Source organism: Pongo abelii, chromosome 1 (genome assembly GCF_028885655.2).
Source record: "Pongo abelii isolate AG06213 chromosome 1, NHGRI_mPonAbe1-v2.0_pri, whole genome shotgun sequence".
In the NCBI taxonomy this organism is placed as follows: Eukaryota; Metazoa; Chordata; class Mammalia; order Primates; family Hominidae; genus Pongo; species Pongo abelii.
The window spans coordinates 223,005,671-223,024,589 of NC_071985.2; the positions used below are offsets into that span (position 1 = coordinate 223,005,671).

General features: G+C 43.3%; 1 protein-coding gene across 2 annotated transcripts in view; it reads left to right on the forward strand.

The window, feature by feature from the left end:
* MTOR (mechanistic target of rapamycin kinase) overlaps window positions 1-18,919 on the forward strand; it is a 156,527-nt gene that overhangs the window by 44,807 nt on the left and 92,801 nt on the right. For both annotated transcript variants that reach the window (XM_024253096.2, XM_024253104.2), the window contains exons 20-28: window positions 520-606; window positions 3,201-3,368; window positions 3,859-3,971; window positions 4,295-4,457; window positions 5,866-5,958; window positions 7,312-7,458; window positions 12,092-12,234; window positions 17,033-17,195; window positions 17,333-17,478. In XM_024253096.2, the coding sequence (XP_024108864.1) occupies window positions 520-606; window positions 3,201-3,368; window positions 3,859-3,971; window positions 4,295-4,457; window positions 5,866-5,958; window positions 7,312-7,458; window positions 12,092-12,234; window positions 17,033-17,195; window positions 17,333-17,478 (1,223 nt within the window). The remainder of the gene's footprint in view (window positions 1-519; window positions 607-3,200; window positions 3,369-3,858; window positions 3,972-4,294; window positions 4,458-5,865; window positions 5,959-7,311; window positions 7,459-12,091; window positions 12,235-17,032; window positions 17,196-17,332; window positions 17,479-18,919) is intronic.

Consider the following 18,919-nt stretch of genomic DNA (forward strand, 5'->3'; position numbering starts at 1 on the left):
TATGCAGTAACTGGCTCGCCTCGTGTGTAAAAACCTCTGACAATTGTTTTGAGTCCCCACCACTATCACCATTTAAGTTTGTGTCTTTTTTTTTTTTTTTTTTTTTTTTGAGAGACGGGGTCTCACCCTGCACTCTGTAGAGTGCAGTGGCACGTGCATAGCTCACTACAGCCTTGAACTTCTGGGCTCAAGCGTTTCTCCCACCTTAGCATCCAGTAGCTAGAACTACAGGCAAGTGCCCAGCTAATTTTTTGTATTTTTTTGTAGAGACAGGATCTTACCATGTTGCCCAGGCTGTTCTTGAAATCTTGGCCTCAAGCAGTCCTCCCGCCTTGGCCTCCCAAAGCACTGAGCCTCCAAACCTAGCCAAGCTCGGGTCTTTGAAATATATTCTCAGTAGATAGTGTAGTGTGGAAACCCATTCCATAGTTGTCTTTATTTGTTCACATGAGCTTAAGGTAAGCCTGGGAGTTCAATGTCCTTCATGATACCAACTGGTTGACCTCTTGTCCATTTCAGTTTTTGTTCCAGCAGCTGGGAATGTTGGTGTCCTTTGTGAAGAGCCACATCAGACCTTATATGGATGAAATAGTCACCCTCATGAGAGTGAGTAGAAGTTAATGCTTTGGCCTCTTCCGTGTTTGGGTCAAGGAAGGCTCAGAAGCAAGTTTGAATGACAGGCATTTTTTTCACGGATCTTTGTAGAGCTGTTACAGTCTTAGTACAGGAAGTGAAGAGCTGTTACAGTCTTAGTACAGGAAGTGAAACAAAGCCCACTGGGTTTTGAGGGGGAGGAAGGGTTGTTGCTCCAGGTTCCCAGGTACAAAACTACAAGGCATGAAGGCTGAAGAGAAATCCTGAAGTAATTGTTCTGCCAGAAATAGACTCTTGGGTTATTTGCCTCACACACAACAAAGCAATTTGACTTTAATATCACAATGGTGCTTTTCTATTTTCATGAAAGCCCTCTTTGTTACTGCTCATAAACCATGAAGGGAATGGGGATTGGGTTTCCTTAGGGCTGTTAAATATGACGGACACGTGTTGGGCACCAAGGAACAAGGTGATGCTTTACCCTGCTACCTCCAAAACCATACATATCACCTTTTGACTGCAGTGGCACAGGAGAAAAGGCTCAGGTTCCAGGATTTTATAACATGCATTAAGTAGGTGCCAGAAGACACCCCATTGGCAATATCATTTTTCCTTGTGTTCTATGTAATTTAAATGTCTCTGAGGGGAAGGTTGCTTCGCAGGGACGGCATGTCCTCAAAGAGTTGGAAGATTTCTGTTCTTTCACACCAGACCTTTGTAGTTAGTTCAGAGGAAGCAGCAGGACTAAAATCAAAATGGCTGGTTTCAAATGGAACTTCCCAGCACCTGGGTCTCAGAACTGAAAACCTCCCTACACGTATAAATAATTAAAAGCTGCTCTGTTCCCTGACTCTTACCACAGAAGCCTCTGTCCAAGGAGGATTTAGGCCGAACACTAAAGAGGCCGATGGCCAGTCTTAGTGGGAGGAGGGCCAAGGGAAGAAGCGGTGTCCTCACGGGAGGAAGATGAAGCAGTCTGTGACTTAATCCCCCAAGAAGGCTAAACAAGGATGCGATATGACCACATGATAGTCATAACAGGTTGATGACCAAAACACAGGGAATTGAGGCAGGGAGCCTCACACCTGCAAAATGCAGCTTTCATTTCATCCCCGATAGAGAAGGTGCAACAGGGGCTCTTCCTTTGACTGTTGATTCTGGGCATTTTAATGAGCTCCCCCGAGCCTGGGAAGAAAATAGTCTTTGTGAACGGTGATCCAGCTGACATCCCTCGGCAGGCTGCCTGGCGTCTTTGAGGTAGAGAAGCCCCTGTGAGGAGCTGATGATAAAGCAGCTGGGAGGTAGGTTGGCCTTCTCTAAAGAAGGCAGAGTGGGGTTCAAGTGGATGAACATCAGACAGACTCTGGAGGCTGTGGAATCTGTGGTGTTTCTTTGGCAACACTTTTAACCTAGAAAACACAGCTTTTTCAGAGAGAATACTTTTCTCCAAGTAGAGAGAAAGGAAGTTTTACCAGCATCTTCTAGTATAGTTTTTACTTTCTAAACCATTATGCTTTTTAAGATACCTTTTTAAATAAAAATATTATATCTTTTTATAAAGCCTTTCATCTGAGGAGTTATCTTTGTTTTTATGGACTTCTACTTTGAACTATTTAGAGGCTCCAAGAATATTAACATTCATGTGTTGCCATCATTAGTAGGGTTTCTATTATCATTAAATCTCCTACTCCAGAACTTTTAAAGATGGTGGTAGGCAGCTGTCTTTTTGAGTTGATTTGAAATGATATCTTTTCCTGGAGTTAGAGGCTTGGACTAATTTGCTTTGCAGCACCGAGGCAGGATCTGTGGCCAGTTGGCCAAGTTTTTTATTTTAGTACTTGTGTGGAAAATAACCACGTGAGTGTAGAAAGGGGCTCATTCCGTGGCACTGTTCAGGCCTGATGGATAGATTTTTGGGAAGGGACAGATATCAGATGCTATCTATTAATAGCAAAATCTAAATCCAGAAAAGCCAGGAAATATTTGTAATACTGGAGTCACCCTCTGGTAGAGATCAGGTGATACCAAAGTAAGGTCCAAGTCCACCCTGGACCACTTCAGAGCTTTTCGAGTGACTTAGTCATCTGTTCATTCTAGAATATTCCAGATGCTCTGATTGATAGATTCTGGGGATACAGAGATAGAGGTTTCTTGTCCTTAAGTAGCCTACAGTCTAGAGGGAGGACGGCAAGGCAAAGGAAGTCTTACAACTGCTATCGCTATCAAAGGGAGTGCAAAGGACCCAAGTGGATCATGGAAGGAGAAGAAGAAAGCCTGCATGGGAGAAGTGAGGCTAGAGCCAGGTCTATAAAGACAGACAGGGCTTAGCTGAGCAAGAAGTGGGATTCTAGGCAGAGGAAGCAGCATGAGCAAAGCCCAGAAGACTGAGGTAGCCAGGTGCATCTGGGGAAATGCAATTGAGTTTGTCCAGTATGGCTGCAACATAGGACACAAGAAGGGCCCAGTGGGAGGAGGGGAGTGAGGAGTTGATCTCGGCGCAGACCATGCTCACTACAGTTTTGCTTTTCTGGCCATCTTGATTCCTTGGTTCCTATATCATCAGAAAGGGACCTGACTGAGCTCCTCTGATTTTTCTCTCTTTGTAGGAATTCTGGGTCATGAACACCTCAATTCAGAGCACGATCATTCTTCTCATTGAGCAAATTGTGGTAGCTCTTGGGGGTGAATTTAAGCTCTACCTGCCCCAGCTGATCCCACACATGCTGCGTGTCTTCATGCATGACAACAGCCCAGGCCGCATTGTCTCTATCAAGGTGAGTAGCCTACGTCATCCTCCAGAGAGATTTTCTGCTTCCCTCTGAGTCCCTGGATGATCAGCTAAAAGCTGAGACCTCATTCTGAGTGACAGGTTGATGCCCATTCCATAAGACAGAATCCCAAGAATACTAATACCCAATGTGTGCAGTTTACAGAATGTCTGTAATCCTCTCTTGAATATCCTTATGTTTCGTATCTGTTTCAATGGATTAATCTTGGCAAATATTTTATCCCAGACTAATTTTCTTTATTATCCAGCAACGGATTCCTTATCAACTCAAATAAGCACAGAGAAAGCAAAGTAATATGTAAGCAAATAAAATGAGGGGAAGAAAGTGCTACCAAAAGGATATAGTTCAAGGCCATTTAATAAAGGCTTTTCCCAGTCCCCACAGAACTTTGAATTATCTACATCACCACCCACTGCATGTCCTTAGATACTTGGGACCTGACTATTCATCACCATGCTTTTGCTCACTTTTGCAGTTACTGGCTGCAATCCAGCTGTTTGGCGCCAACCTGGATGACTACCTGCATTTACTGCTGCCTCCTATTGTTAAGTTGTTTGATGCCCCTGAAGCTCCACTGCCATCTCGAAAGTGAGCACCTCCCCTTTGGGACTAGCAATCATTAAGCTTTAATGTTTTGTTGAAAATGTTCGTTTCTTAAGTTCCCAGGCCATCTTTCTATTTTTTTTTTGTTATTTCAACTCACATTATTTTAGTCTAGAAATATCCCAGGTTTATGGAAGTCTTAACTGTCCCTATCCCATTGGAATAAATGTTGGATCCATGTCATCCAAAATACCTTAGAAGCCTTTCATTCCCATCCCTTTGGTGCTGATTGTTAAGCTCACCCTCAGTCACGTCTTTTCCTTGGAGATTGTATGTTAGCAGTTACTGTATGTTAGCAATTGTTGTAGGGCAGCGCTAGAGACTGTGGACCGCCTGACGGAGTCCCTGGATTTCACTGACTATGCCTCCCGGATCATTCACCCTATTGTTCGAACACTGGACCAGAGCCCAGAACTGCGCTCCACAGCCATGGACACGCTGTCTTCACTTGTTTTTCAGCTGGGGAAGAAGGTAAGATGGGAGTCTGGACAGACAGGTGCTCTTCTGCCTTGTTTGGAAAGAAGACTTTGTCTGTGAGCCACTCAGACTTTGTCTGATGCCAGCCACCATCAGAGAACATGGAATTACTTGCTTTTTTTCTTTTCATGTGTTCAGCAAACATTTATTGAGCAACCTATGTGAGCTAAGTGCCATTCTGGGGGTAACACGGTAAACAGAATAAAGTCCTTGCTCTCATAGAGCTTCCATCCTGATGAAGCAAAGCAAATAAACAGTTTGTTTCTTAAGAGTGACGGGTTGAAGTGGGGAGAACTGCTCTTTATTTAGGGTAGACAGAGAAGACCTCTGATCAGTTGGCACTCAAGCAGAGACCTAGATAAAATAAAGGCCTGGTTGCAAAGAATTGGATGCAAGGAGAAGAAATAGCAAGTGCTAAGATTGAGGTGGCAGCTTGCTCAAAGAGTTCAGGGCACGGCGGGAGAGCAGTGTGACTTCAGAGGAACAAGCAACGGGGAAGTGCTTGGAGTTAAGGTGAAGGAGATAAGGCGGAATAGTAGAGACTAGATTTTGTAGGCCTGGAGCTCTCAAAATATCATTCCTGGACAAGCAGTATCAGTATCTACTTACCTGAGAACTTGTTAGAAATGCAGATTCTTGAGCTAGGCACAGTGACTCACACCCGTAATTCCAGCAACTTGAGAGGCTGAGGCAAGAGGACTGCTTGAGATCAGGAGTTGGAGACCAGCTCCAGACATAGCAAGACCTTGTCTCCACAAAAAAATTTAAAACTTAGCCAGGCATAGGGACACGTGCCTGTAGTCCCAGCTACTCAGGAGGCTAAGGCAGAGGGATCGCTTGAGTCCAGGAGTTCCAGACTGCAGTGACCCCCATAATTGTGCCATTGCACTCCAGCCTGGGCAACAGAGCAAGACCTCATCTCACCTAAGACCTACTGAATCAGATGTTCTAGCTGTGGAGCCCAGCAGTCTCTGGTTTCATGAGCTGTCCAGGTGATTCTGACGCCCACCACTAAAATATGCAAATCACTATTGTGGGCCATTGTAAGTACTTTGGCTTTTACTCTGAGCAAGACTGGAAGTTTTTGGTGGACTTTGAACACAGGAAAAAATAAGATCTGACTTAATATTTTTAAATGATAACTCAGTGCCGTGTGGGAAAATAGGCTGTGGGGCAAGGGCAGAAGCAAAGATCTGTTAAGAGGCCACCATCATAAACCAGATGATGGGGACTTGAACTAGGATTATAACAGAAGACGGGAAGAAGGATTCTTTTGAATATCACAGAGCTAGCCACAAACCCAGAAGAAATGGTCATAATGTAGTTGTATAATATTTTTTCCTCTACTTTTTCTCCACTCTCCAAAATGATAGTTTTTCATCTCTTCCCCCTCCCGTTTTAGTACCAAATTTTCATTCCAATGGTGAATAAAGTTCTTGTGCGACACCGAATCAATCATCAGCGCTACGATGTGCTCATCTGCAGAATTGTCAAGGTGAACTATACTTCTTTTCTGTTCTGAAGTCCCTGTTGCCTTTACTACTTGATATTCTTGTAATCTTGGCTATGGGAGTTTGTGTAGCTTTTTAGCTGTAAACTAGGGATTGGCAAACTTTTTTCCAGTTTTGTAGACTATGTGGTCTCTTTTGCACCTCCTCAGCTCTACCACTACAGCCTGAGAGCAGCCATACACAATGTGTAAACGATGAGCCTGGCTGCATTCCACTAAAACTTTATTTATGGACACCTAAATTTGATTCTCTCAATTTTCATGTGTTGCAAAATATCAATCTTCTTTTGATTTTTTTTTCCCCCAACCATTTAAAAGTATAAAAACCCTTCTTAGCTCTTGGGCTATATAAAAACAGGCAGGGGGCTGGGTGCGGTGGCTCCCGCCTTGGGAGGCCAAGGCAGGTGGATTGCTTGAGCCCAGGAGTTTGAGACCAGCCTGGGCAACATGGTAAAACCCCATCTGTACAAAAAATACAAAAAATTAACTGGTCATGATGGCGGGTACCTGTGGTCCCAGTTACCGAGGAGGCTGAAGTGGGAGGATCACCTGAGGCTGCAGTGAGCTGTGATTGCACCAGTGCACTCCAGCCTGGGTGGCGGAGTGAGACCCTATCTCAAAGTAGATTAAAGGCTAGGCACAGGGGCTCATGCCTGTAATCCCACAACTTTGAGAGGCTGAGGCGGGAGGATCACTTGAGGTCAGGAGTTCAAGACTAGCCTGGCCAACATGGCGAAACCCCGTCTCCATTAAAAATACAAAAATTAGCCGGGCATGGTGCTGCACACCTGTAGTCCCAACTATTCAATAGGCTCAGGCAAGAGAATTGCTTGAACCCAGGAGGCAGAGGTTGCAGTGAGCTGAGATTGCGCTACTGCACTCCAGCCTGAGAGACAGAGCTAGACTCTGTCTCAAAAAAATAAGTAAATAAATAGGTTAGATTAGGTAGACAGGCAGGTAGGGAGTGGCACAAATAAATAAGTGAATAGATAATTCTTTTTAAAAAGTTTTAAAAAGCCAGGGGATGGGGGCTGTTTGCTACCTTTGCTCCAAACACTTTATCGCTTTTCCCATTGCCGACAATTGTTTATCTTTGCTAGTTGCATGGTTGCTTGCTCTTAAGTCAGTGCTTGTCAGTAACTAGGAGTGACTAGCAAAGACTGTCTACATTTGGGGAGTCAGCCCATCTGTGGTTCATTTTGTCCATACGTGCAACTTTTTACTTCTTACTGAAATCCTGGCTTTACCAGGTCTGCACCTCCCAAAATTTAAAGATATTTCCTAAAGCAGGAGCATCTAGTAGAGTTACAGGTGTTTCCTATAAATCTTTGGTTGCAGGGATACACACTTGCTGATGAAGAGGAGGATCCTTTGATTTACCAGCATCGGATGCTTAGGAGTGGCCAAGGGGATGCATTGGCTAGTGGACCCGTGGAAACAGGACCCATGAAAAAACTGCACGTCAGCACCATCAACCTCCAAAAGGCAAGTCCATTGTTTCAGGGGACTGGGAAAGGAGAGCTCTGCTCTTCTCACTTACTCAAAACTTTCAACTGTTTAAACCAACCAAAAACCAGCCCAGGTGTTTTTTCCAGAAATCTAGATACCATGAACTTAGATCATTTTGTCTTTTTACAGGTGCCTAAATTGTAATTTTGTTTTGAATAGAGAAAAAGTAGAGAACAAAATGTCCTTTTTTGCTCCTTTGGAATATGGATGGTAGAACCTTTTGTTGCAAATACATTCTCATTTTTTACATGAAGGGAACAAAGCTAGTGAGCCCCCTAGTTGGCACTGAGACTGATGAAGGCTCTTTAAAACAGTGCTTTTCAAACTTCTCAAATTCATTGGGCTTACCAGTTGCTGGGAATCTTGTAAAAATGCTTATTCTGATGTTGGCAGTCTGATTTGGGGCCTGATATTCTGCATTTCTGACAAGCTGCCAGCTAATGTAATGCTGGTGGTCCATGGACCGTACTTTGAGTGGTGAGGTTTTAGATGTTTCCAAGTGATTACTGAATTATCTCTGCTGGGCAAAGCCTAAGATATGACCAGCTTTTCACCATGTATGCCATCAGCCATCCACCTAAAAACAGGCAGTTTCAAAGCATCTCTAGTGAATCAGAGCACAATAATCATAATTACTTCACCGACTTTTAAATAAATATACCACATCGAGTATTTTCCATTTTGCATTAGTCTTTCATGTTTCTGGTGACTGTAAGCAACTTCCAGTTTAGATTTCGGTGTTATTTTTCATCTATTAGCCAGCTCACTCCATGTGCAGCAGCAGATAGAGGTGAAGAACTGGGCAAGACTGTGTCCCAGCTGACTCGTTCACTTCTTTTGGCAAAGCCCATAAAGATTTGAACACAGTCCTTTGTGCATGTGTGCGGGCTCACGCCCAGCTTTGGAACACTGGGGGTTTATTACTGTTGTTTCAGAGTCTTTACTCACACAAACAGCTTCAAGTGACCACTGCTAAGAAACGTTTGCTGGGTTAAGATGGAGGTAGTAAAATATTCCTGGGTCAGAAGTGATGCTGCTTTCCCTCTGGGGATTTTGTAACTGCCGCTCTGAGACTTTAGGAGGAAGAAAAAGGTTATCAGTCACTTGGCATTCCCAGGTAATCATTGAGGCCACCCTGCTGACACCTCACACTGGAGGGAGGGGCCAGGCAGGAGGCCAGATGTACATTTCCACCCAGATGTTTTCATCCTGACTAGGTTCAGAATGTCCTTCCAACCAGGCAGCCGTCCACCCTGCTTTAGAGCTTTGTTCTCTCTATTTTAGGAAATTCCTCAGTAATCTAGTTTGCTTCCGGGAAGTTTTGCTTTCTACCCAGACTTGGAAAAAATAAGTATAAACCTTGCCAGATAGACAAAAGAAAGACTCTTAGTTTATCTCACCTGAGAAACCAGATCAAGTTCAAAACTCTAGACGAAATCCTCCACAGCTCACTCTCAGATCTATTTCATTGGGAAGTAAATTGTGGGAGCTGGGTGTGGTGGCTCATGCCTGTAATCTCAGTAATTTGGCAGGCCAAAATGGAAGAATCACTTGAAGCAGGAGTTTGAGACCAGCCTGGGCAACATAGTAAAACACCATCTGTATAATAAAAATGAAAAATGAAAAAAATTAATTCCAGCCTGGGCAACAGAGTAAGACCCTGTCTCAAAAAAAAAAAAAAAAAGAATTGAAAAAATTTTAAAAATTAGCTGAGCAGAGTGGCACCTGCCTGTAATCCGAGCTACTCAGGAGACTGAGGCAGGAGGTTCACTTGAGCCCATGAGTTCCAGGGTGCAGTGAGCTATGATTGTGCCACTGTACTCCAGCCCAGGTGACAGAGCATGATTCTCTTTAAAAAACAAACAAACAAACAAACAAACAGGTAGGGGGCCAGGTGCAGTGGCTCATGCCTGTAATTCCAACACTTTGGGAAGTCAAGGCAGGAGGATTACTCGAGCCCAGGAGTTCCAAGACCAGCTGGGGCAACATGGCAAAATTCCCCCGCTACAAAAAATACGAAAATTAGCTGGACATGGTGGTGCATGCCTGTAGTTCCAGCTACTCGAGAGGCTAAGGTGGGAGGATCTCTTGAGCCTGGGAAATCAAGGCTGTAGTAAGCAGTGATCATCCCACTTTACCACTCCAGCACAGGCAACAGAGTAAGACCCTGTCTCACCAAAAAAAAAAAAAAAAAAAAAAAAAAAGGCAGCAGTCCTCATTGTTCAGAAGTAAATTGTGCCTCCTTATAATCATGTGATAATAATTAGGGATTGGTATATTTATCAGCCTTAACCAACTTTCAGAGTAACAATTTGCCACCTCAGTCACCATTTTATTGGTTATGATAATATAGGATTTATGTGATACAGAAAACATAAAAACCATTTATGTATACCTCTAGAATGCCTTCCAGAATTTTCAGCAGCTTTACTGTCTGTCTGAATGATAATCTGTTTGGGTTTACCTTCACCACAAGTAAGCTGGCATTCCATGAACAGGCACCAGCATCACCAGATGAGGCAATCAGCAGTGGGTGGATGGCAAGAGGAAGCAGCTCGTGTTTACACAGTTGTTATAGAACCCAGAGAATTGAGAGTTGATAATGTTTTACAGAGCAGGGGGAAAGGGCCACATGGGGGACTTGGCCTAGTCAATAAATTAAGCTATGATTTTTTGAAAACCTATTTACTGCCATTTATCAAGTAATAGTAACAACTAACATTTATTGAGTGCTTTCCATGTGTCAAGCACTGTGGTGGAACACTTTATATTAACTCATTTAATCTTCATGATGACCCCATGAGTTAGGTGCTGTCGTTGCTGTCCCACTTTACAGATGTGGACTGTGAGGCACTGACAGGTTAAGTAATTTGCAGTGTCAACTAGCATCAATGGTGGAGCTGGGATTTGACCTAGATAGCATGACTCCAGAGCCCACTCTCTTAACCACTGTGTTGAATTGTTTCTGCCTTACCCAGGCCCAACCTCATTTCATTAGAGGGAAAAAGAAACTGGTAATACTTCCCTGTTTATGTGCAGCTTTTAACAATTGCTATATAATATAATACAGCTACACACAGACCCATCTTGTAGGGAAGAAACCAGGTATCTGTGGGCAGGAAAGGACTGGATGTTCCCATTGTGCTCAACAGAACAAGGTCTAAAAGTCAAGTCTTTGGTATCTAGTCTCCCTCTTCCTTCTCATTCAGAGGTTCTCATTGTATGGTCAGTGGTATTATTTAGTTTGTCTCTTGTAACATTTCTACTTCGGTTTTTGACATAAAGTGATAGTTTGTATAACTCTATTCATCCTTAACTCTTTAGAAGCAACAGCACATCTCCGGTGTATCCCAGGGAGGTGATGGTTGAGTCCTTGATGGTATAGCACCTGGGGGTCTTTTCACTCACTGGACCACTTCACTAGTCCAAAGTTTGAGACCTTCTGCTCTCACTTACATGATTTCCCCCATTTAGGGAGGATTGACGTGTCCTGCTGGAAAAATCTTTGAAGAACATATTTTAAAAGTTAGGGATTTAGTGTAGTTAGGGCTAGGCCAGTTCAAATAGGTGTCGTTTTGACAATAATAACAATCATTTTTTGCTCCTTTATTCCAGCTAAGCCATTTAGATACATTATCCCTAGATGAGGCACTCTGAGGCTCAGCTGCAAAATACAGGTAATTTGCCCAGGGTGTTACAGCTGCTGAGTGGAAGAGCCAGGATCCCAGACAGGTGTTTCTAACTTTAGAGAAATAGGCAAATAGTACTAACTTTGTGCCAAGCACTGTTATAAATTCATTACATTTATTAACTTAAAACACCCCAGGAAGCAGAAACTATAATCCTCATTTTACAGATGAGGAAACCGAGGCACAGAGGAGTTAAGTGACTTGCCAAAGATCAGAGAGCCAATTATGTTATATAACTGGGATTTGAACTGAAGCCATTGAGTCAAGTGCAGCTGTTGCCCACTACACAATACTGTTCTCCAAAACCTCAGCCTTTCCACCCACCTGCCTAAGCTGCCCTTGGTAGTAACTCTTGATGTTTGGAGAGTTCAGAGTTTTGAGAGAAGTTGGAGGGGATAGAGTAGAAATTAAATCTGTTCAACCCCTTTTTCTTGTTCCACCACAGTGCCATGTGCTTTGGGCTCACTGCTCACCTGGTTGCAACATGATTCACTATTGTGTAAACCTGAGCCTTTTCCCTCTTCTTGCATGACTCTTCACTGTCAGATGAGCTGGTATTCTAATGCAGAGGACGCAGCTCCCTTCATGCCCTGCTGGAGCCCGTTAGGCTTTGTCGAATGCACCCGAGTGTGGCAATCCCATGTATTCTGGTTCTGTAGAGCTCCTTTGCTGCAGTCAGAGTCCAGCACAAAGGAGTTGTGAAACAGGCTTTTTCCACAGTGTGGTATGTTCCAGAGTTGCTGTTCTTGCTTTGTGGCTTTTAATTAAATATTATTCTTTTGTATTTGCACTCTAGGGGAATTTTATCATGAAAGATGGATTTTATAAATCTAAAAGTAGAATAATCATTAAATAGATGAGGACTTTTTCTATTGGCCCTTGAAACTGATTGTTTTCCATTGTCACCTGTGGGATCACAGGCCTGGGGCGCTGCCAGGAGGGTCTCCAAAGATGACTGGCTGGAATGGCTGAGACGACTGAGCCTGGAGCTGCTGAAGGACTCATCATCGCCCTCCCTGCGCTCCTGCTGGGCCCTGGCACAGGCCTACAACCCGATGGCCAGGTATAGTGTGTCAGGGCGGGTGGAGAAGATCAGCATGTAGAAAACGATGTATACAAATTAGTTTTTATTAGAAGTAATAATCGAGGGGCTGGTATTTTTAATTTTTCTAATTTTGTGGGATACAAAGAAAGAGAAAGACAAATTCAACAAGCTCATACTGTAGCATCTATCTTAACCTTGCTAGTAGACCACAAATTCCTTTTTCTAGTAGCTTTAGGTCTAACATTTTAATTACAAAGTTATTTGTAACTCTAAAAGCAACTGTGTAATAGTTGAATGTAACCTATTTCCAATAACAATGGTATTCTAATTATTGCTGTTTGTTACAAATATCACAGAAAAAAAATGGTCTGAAGCAATAACAGTTATTTTACTCCTGAATCTGCAATTTGGGAGGACTTTTGGGACAGCTCGCCTCTGCTCCACATGGTGTCAGTGGAGATGGTTTGACTGGGGCAGGATGGAGGATCCGCATTCAAGGCTGGCTTGTGTGTCTGGCAAAGTGCAGGTGACTCTCGACTAGGAACCCAGCTCTGGCTGGGGGCCTTGGTTCTTCTCCATGGGATCACTCCATGGGTTGCTTGGGCCTTCTCACAGATGGTGACTGGCTTCAAGAGTGAGTGTCCCAAGAGAACGAGGTAGTAGAAGAGCATGGTGTTTTTATGACCTAAGTCATAAAGAGTCTTGGAAGTCATGAAGAGTCACTTCTGCCTTGCTCTGTTGCTCAAGACAGCCACAAAGGTGCACTCAGGCTCAAGGGAAGAAGACATGGACACCCACCTCTTGATAGAGGAGAAGTAATATTCTAACAGACTATATGGGACAGGAGCCACTGTTGCAGACATCTCTGGAAAATAGAATTTGCCAGAATTTTTTTTTTCTTTTTTTGAGAGAGTCTTGCTCTGTTGCTCAGGCTGGACTGCAGTGGCACAATTGTGGCTCACTGCAACCCTGCCTCCTGGTTCAAGAGATTCTCCTGCCTCAGCCTCCCGTGTAGCTGGGATTACAGGTGTGCACCACCACACCCAGCTAATTTTGTATTTTTAGTAGAGACAGGGTTTCGCCATGTTGGCCAGGCTGGTCTTGAACTCCTGGTCTCAAGTGATCTGCTCACCTTGGCCCCTCAAAGTGCTGGGATTACAGACATGAGCCACTTGGCCAAAATTTTTTTTATTGATGCATAATAGATGTATGTATATTTTCAAAGTACATGTGATATTTCGATACATTCATATAATGTGTAATAAAACAAATCAGGATAATTGGGATATTCATCACTTTAGACATCTTTTTTTGTTGTTTGGTTGGTTTTTTGTTTTCAATTTTGTTTTTGTTTTTGAGATGGAGTCTTGCTCTGTCACCCAGGCTGGAGTGCAGTGGCGCGATTGTGGCTCACTGCAACCTCCGTCTCCCAGGTTCAAGTGATTCTCCTGCCTCAGCCTCCCGAGTAGCTGGGAGTACAGGTGCACGCCATCACGCCCAGCTATTTTTTGTAATTTTAGTAGACATGGGGTTTCACCATGTTGGCCAGGCTGGTCTTGAACTCCTGACCTCAAGTGATCCACCCGCCTTGGCCTCCCAGAGTGCTGGGATTACAGGCGTGAGCTGCTGCGCCCCGCCTGGTTTTTTGTTTTTGTTTTTGTTTTGGAAGCAGGGTCTCTGCTGCCCGGGCTGGAGTGCAGTGGGACGATCTCGGCTCACTGCAGCCTCAACCTCCTGGGCTCAAGTGATCCTCCCACGTCAGCCTCCTGAGTAGCTGGAACTGTAGACACGCGCCAAGCCCAGCTAATTTTATTTTTTGTAGAGATGAGATCTCACTATGTTGCCCAGGCTGATCTCAAACTCCTGGACTCAAGCAGTCATCCTGCCTCAGCCTCCCAAAGTGGTGTGATTTATAGGCATGAGTCATCACCATTTTTTTTTTTTTTATTTTTTAAAAATTTTTATAGATTTTGGACAAGTGCAGGTTTGTTACATGGATATGTTGCATAGTGGTGAAGTCTGGGCTTTTAGTAGAACCATCACCTGAATAATAGTGTACATCGTACCTATCAGGTAATTTCTCATCCCTCAACCCCGCCAAAAAAAATATTGTTTTAAATAGTAAGTCTTTTTTTTTTTTTGAGACGGAGTTTTGCTCTGTTTCCCAGGCTGGAGCACAGTGGCGCGATCTTGGCTCACCGCAACCTCTGCCTCCTGGGTTCAAGCCATTCTCCTGCCTCAGCCTCCCAAGGAGCTGGGACTACAGGTGCATGCCACCACACCTGGCCAATTTTTTGTACTTTTAGTAGAGGTGGGGTTTCACCATGTTAGCCAGGATGGTCTCGATCTCCTGACCTCGCAATCCGCCCACCTCGGCCTCCCAAAGTGCTGGGATTACAGGCATGAGCCACTGTGCCTGGCCTAAATAGTAAATCTTAAACAGCCATTTAAAATTTGGTTTACAGGCTGGGCATGGTGGCTCCTGCCTATAATCTCAGCACTCTAGGAGGCTGAGACAGGAGGATCACTTGAGGTCAAGAGTTCAAGACCAGCCTGGGCAACCTAGCGAGACTCTGTCTCCACAAAAATAAAAAATTAGCCAAGCGTGGTGGCATGAACCTGTAATCCTAACTACTTAGAAGGCTAAGGCGGGGGGATTGCTTGAGCCCAGGAGTTTAGAGGCTGCAGAGAGCCACAGTCGTGCCGCTGCATTCCAGCCTGGATGGCAGAGCAAGACTGCATCTCAAAAAAATTTTTTTTGGTTTATAAAACTTTTAATGCATGTGAAAGATTTATAATATAATGTAAGTAAATAAAATAGAATACAAAATTGAAAATTAAATATGAATAGGATAAAGATTAGAAAGTAATATAGCAATGGTTATCTCTAGGGAAGGCTTAAGAAGTGATTATTTTCTTTTTTATTCTCTTCTTTATTTCTTAAATTTTTCTGCATTGGACATTATTTATAATGAGGCATAAAACGGTGATTTAATTAATAAGCAGCCCTTCGCATTGGCAAGAAGCAGAAAGCAAGGCATTTCACTTCATTTTTGTCAGCAGCTGGTTTGCTGTTATGATATATATTTAGAAGTAGTGATGGCCCCTGAGACTGTTGGTTTGATGCCATGATTTGCTTCTAATTTCTTTCAAGTATTTTTTAATGCTTTAAAATAGTTTCTAGGACTTCCTGTTTCCGTAGTGTGGAGATATCATGTACTCAGCTGATGTATTTATTATTCCTCTTTTCACTCGAGTCACCTCTGAGCACAGTGTTAATCCACGAGAGGCTTGTGATATACACATAATGTTTTTATCTCCTTAGTCCCAAATACGTTGATTCAAGATCCAATGTGGCCTCTGACCTAGATCAGGAAAACTTTTTTTATGATTTTAAAGATGAAGGTCTTGCTTATTGCCCTGGCTTGTCTTGAACTGCTAATCTCAAGAGATCCTCCTGCCTCAGCCTCCCAAGTCACCAGGATGACCAGCGACTGTAATTACCTGGCTCCGAAAACTTATTTTTAAACTTTATTTTTTTTTTTGAAACAGAGTCTCGCTCTGTCGCCCAGGCTGGAGTGCAGTGATGTGATCTTGGCTCACTGCAAACTCCGCCTCCTGAGTTCAAGCCATTCTCCTGCCTCAGCCTCCTGAGTAGCTGGGACTACAGGCCACCGCCACCGCGCCCAGCTAATTTTTTGTATTTTTAGTAGAGATGGGGTTTCACCATGTTAGCCAGGATGGTCTCGATCTCCTGACCTTGTGATCCGCCTGCCTCAGCCTCCCAGTACGCCTGGCCTTATTTTTAAATTTATAACAGACTTTTTTTGGTCTTCATTTTATCCTTTGGATTTCAAATTTTGTTTTTTCTATCAAATTCCAAAATTATACACATTGGTCTAACTTAACCTGTTAATATGTAACAGAAAATAGGTATAGAGGCGTCAAATGCTAAATCTATCCATTGTAGGTATATCCTGTTTTTTCCCACTTCCTTCCCCGCACAGTCACCAGAACAGTGGGGAGGACAGGATTAATGTTAGATGTAAGGGATGGCAAATGTGTCCATCATGTGGTACTGTGGTAATGTAAAGTAGTCATAGTAATCTTTGAAATGGAACCTCTGGTTCCACGTCTTTGTGAGGCCCCAACTGTTGGCTTAGAAAATCTTTTAGAACTTAAGGATTTGGAGCCTATTTGCTAATGCTTCTAGTCCTGTTGTCATTTTTTTTATGACCATCCAACTAAGGGTTCTGGTTATATTTTGAAAGCAATTGCAGATGCTGCCTTTAACATTTCTGACCTTAAGAATTTAGACGTTGTCCCAGAAACATCCCAAGAATCATGTAATGATTATTATTTTCTGCATTTGTTAATGCCAACTTCTATGTTAGAAGTCCCTATTCTGTTCATTTCCCATTTCCTCCAGTGAAGAGAAATGATGCAAAAACTGCCAAGAAATATTCCTTTGGAGAAAAGTCACTTTGCTCTGCTCTTCTCCCCGCCCTGCCACTCGCCCTCCAAGTCCCTGTATATCACAGTGTCTGTACCTGCAGTGTAAGATTCAGTAGACACTAGCCATATGTGGTTAATTAAAAATAAATAAAATGTAAAATTCAGTTCCTTGGCCACACTTGCCACAGTTCAAGTGCTTTAATGATCACTGGCTACCATATTGGACAGGAAAGTTCTCTTGGACAGCACTGGTCTGTATAACCAAAATCAGTGATGCCAAAAGTGAATTGATAGGTGTGACTTTGAGGCAGCAGGCAGAGGCATGGGAGGTCTCTCCATTTTCCACCTTCTCTGCCTTCAGGGATCTTTTCAATGCTGCATTTGTGTCCTGCTGGTCTGAACTGAATGAAGATCAACAGGATGAGCTCATCAGAAGCATCGAGTTGGCCCTCACCTCACAAGACATCGCTGAAGTCACACAGACCCTCTTAAACTTGGCTGAATTCATGGAACACAGTGACAAGGTGAGACTTTTCCCCATTGTCCAGATGGAGGCTGACAGGGAACCAGCTGGAGGGAGGAGAGAAGCATCCACACAGCCTTCTCTTATTTGTGCCCCATCTGCCATTTTCCTATGCTGTGAGGTTTTGCTCTCCTCCAGGGCCCCCTGCCACTGAGAGATGACAATGGCATTGTTCTGCTGGGTGAGAGAGCTGCCAAGTGCCGAGCATATGCCAAAGCACTACACTACAAAGAACTGGAGTTCCAGAAAGGCCCCACCCCTGCCATTCTAGAATCTCTCATCAGGTAGGCCATAAACCCTTTTTAATTGCTGCCTTCATGCAAAATGACCTCTCTTCTCCCACTGCCTGGTGCCACTTCACTGGAGTCACTTGGAGACTTCTGCTCTGTGAAGTCTGCCTCTGGGTCTGGCCAGCACGTTTAAATGACATGTTGTTGCAGATGGCTCTCCCCAGGAATCTAGCCATGATTGTCATTTCTGTTGACCCTTATCACCTGGGCTCCTGTTGTTTTCCAACCTGTCCTTTCTTGTTCCAGTGAAATTTAGTTGAGAAGCAATTCTGTGGCCATGGCAGCCTAGGAAGATATGTTTTATGTCTGGGTTAGATAGTGCTGTCTAGAGCTGGAGTAGAATGTGCTGGTTCCTGGGCTTCAGAAGGTACCCAAGGGCACAGTGGGGTTTTATCAACTAAATCTATTGATGTCTGCATCTTCCTCCTCTGGTGTTTTGTGAATATAAAAGGCAGAGCATAATCTGAAGTCTAATGGTCTTTTCTCTGATGTGGTTATGTTCGCTCCTCTGTTAAGACAGTTTTCAGTCTTCTGGGTATGGAAAAAATAGTTTGTTTAATAAATTTTCTGCTGTTAGGAAATTATAAGCAGCAGGAAACATTAGCTCCAGCTCCTAAAAAACCATTCACTTCCCCTAATGATTATCAGAGAATATCAACTCTGGGATCTCATTATCTTCATGTGAATGCTAAGTGGTCGGTCATTTCACTGCAGATAGTTCAGAAAAAATCATCTGGCTAATAAGTTCCTTCACTGTGGCTGATAGAGCCTGCTGTGTGGCTCTATCAAAGGAGGATAGAGCCTCCTTTGTTTGAGAGGGTAATCAAATAGCCAAGTCCTTTCCTAGCTGTGCTTTTGAGAAGGTATTTAAAAGAGTTCCTTTAACACTTTAAAAAGTTAGCAAAAAGATAGAAATAGAATCCTGTTTTTGCCCAAATAAATTGGACTTGGAGAAAATGTTGATTTCTGAAATACCATGTAGGAACATTTAAAAACATGCCGTCCTCTGAGGCATGCTTCAGTTTCAAATCAGCACAGTAAATGTGAAAATCCACCTTCTTCCTTCCATCTCTGGCTTATGTAATGTGCTGTCACGTGATAACTCATAGAAAATATGGTAACTAAGTATGATCACTTTAAGGTCAGATAACTCATTTTGCATATTAATTTCCTTGCTCACCTATTTGAGACCTATTTGAAACCTTCCCAATTCCACCCTTAATTTTTCCCCATATTTGATACAATCATAAAAACAAAGTTATGCAGATTTGTAGCAGAAAAATATAGTCAGAGGCCTGGAAAAGTGCTCTAGAAGGTTATTTAGCTTTGTAAGCAAATATAATTGAAAGTAAATCCTCAGAATTCCCTGGAGATTGATCTTGTCCTTTGTTTAAAACGCTGTTCCAGGCCGGGCGGGGTAGATCACACCTGTAAT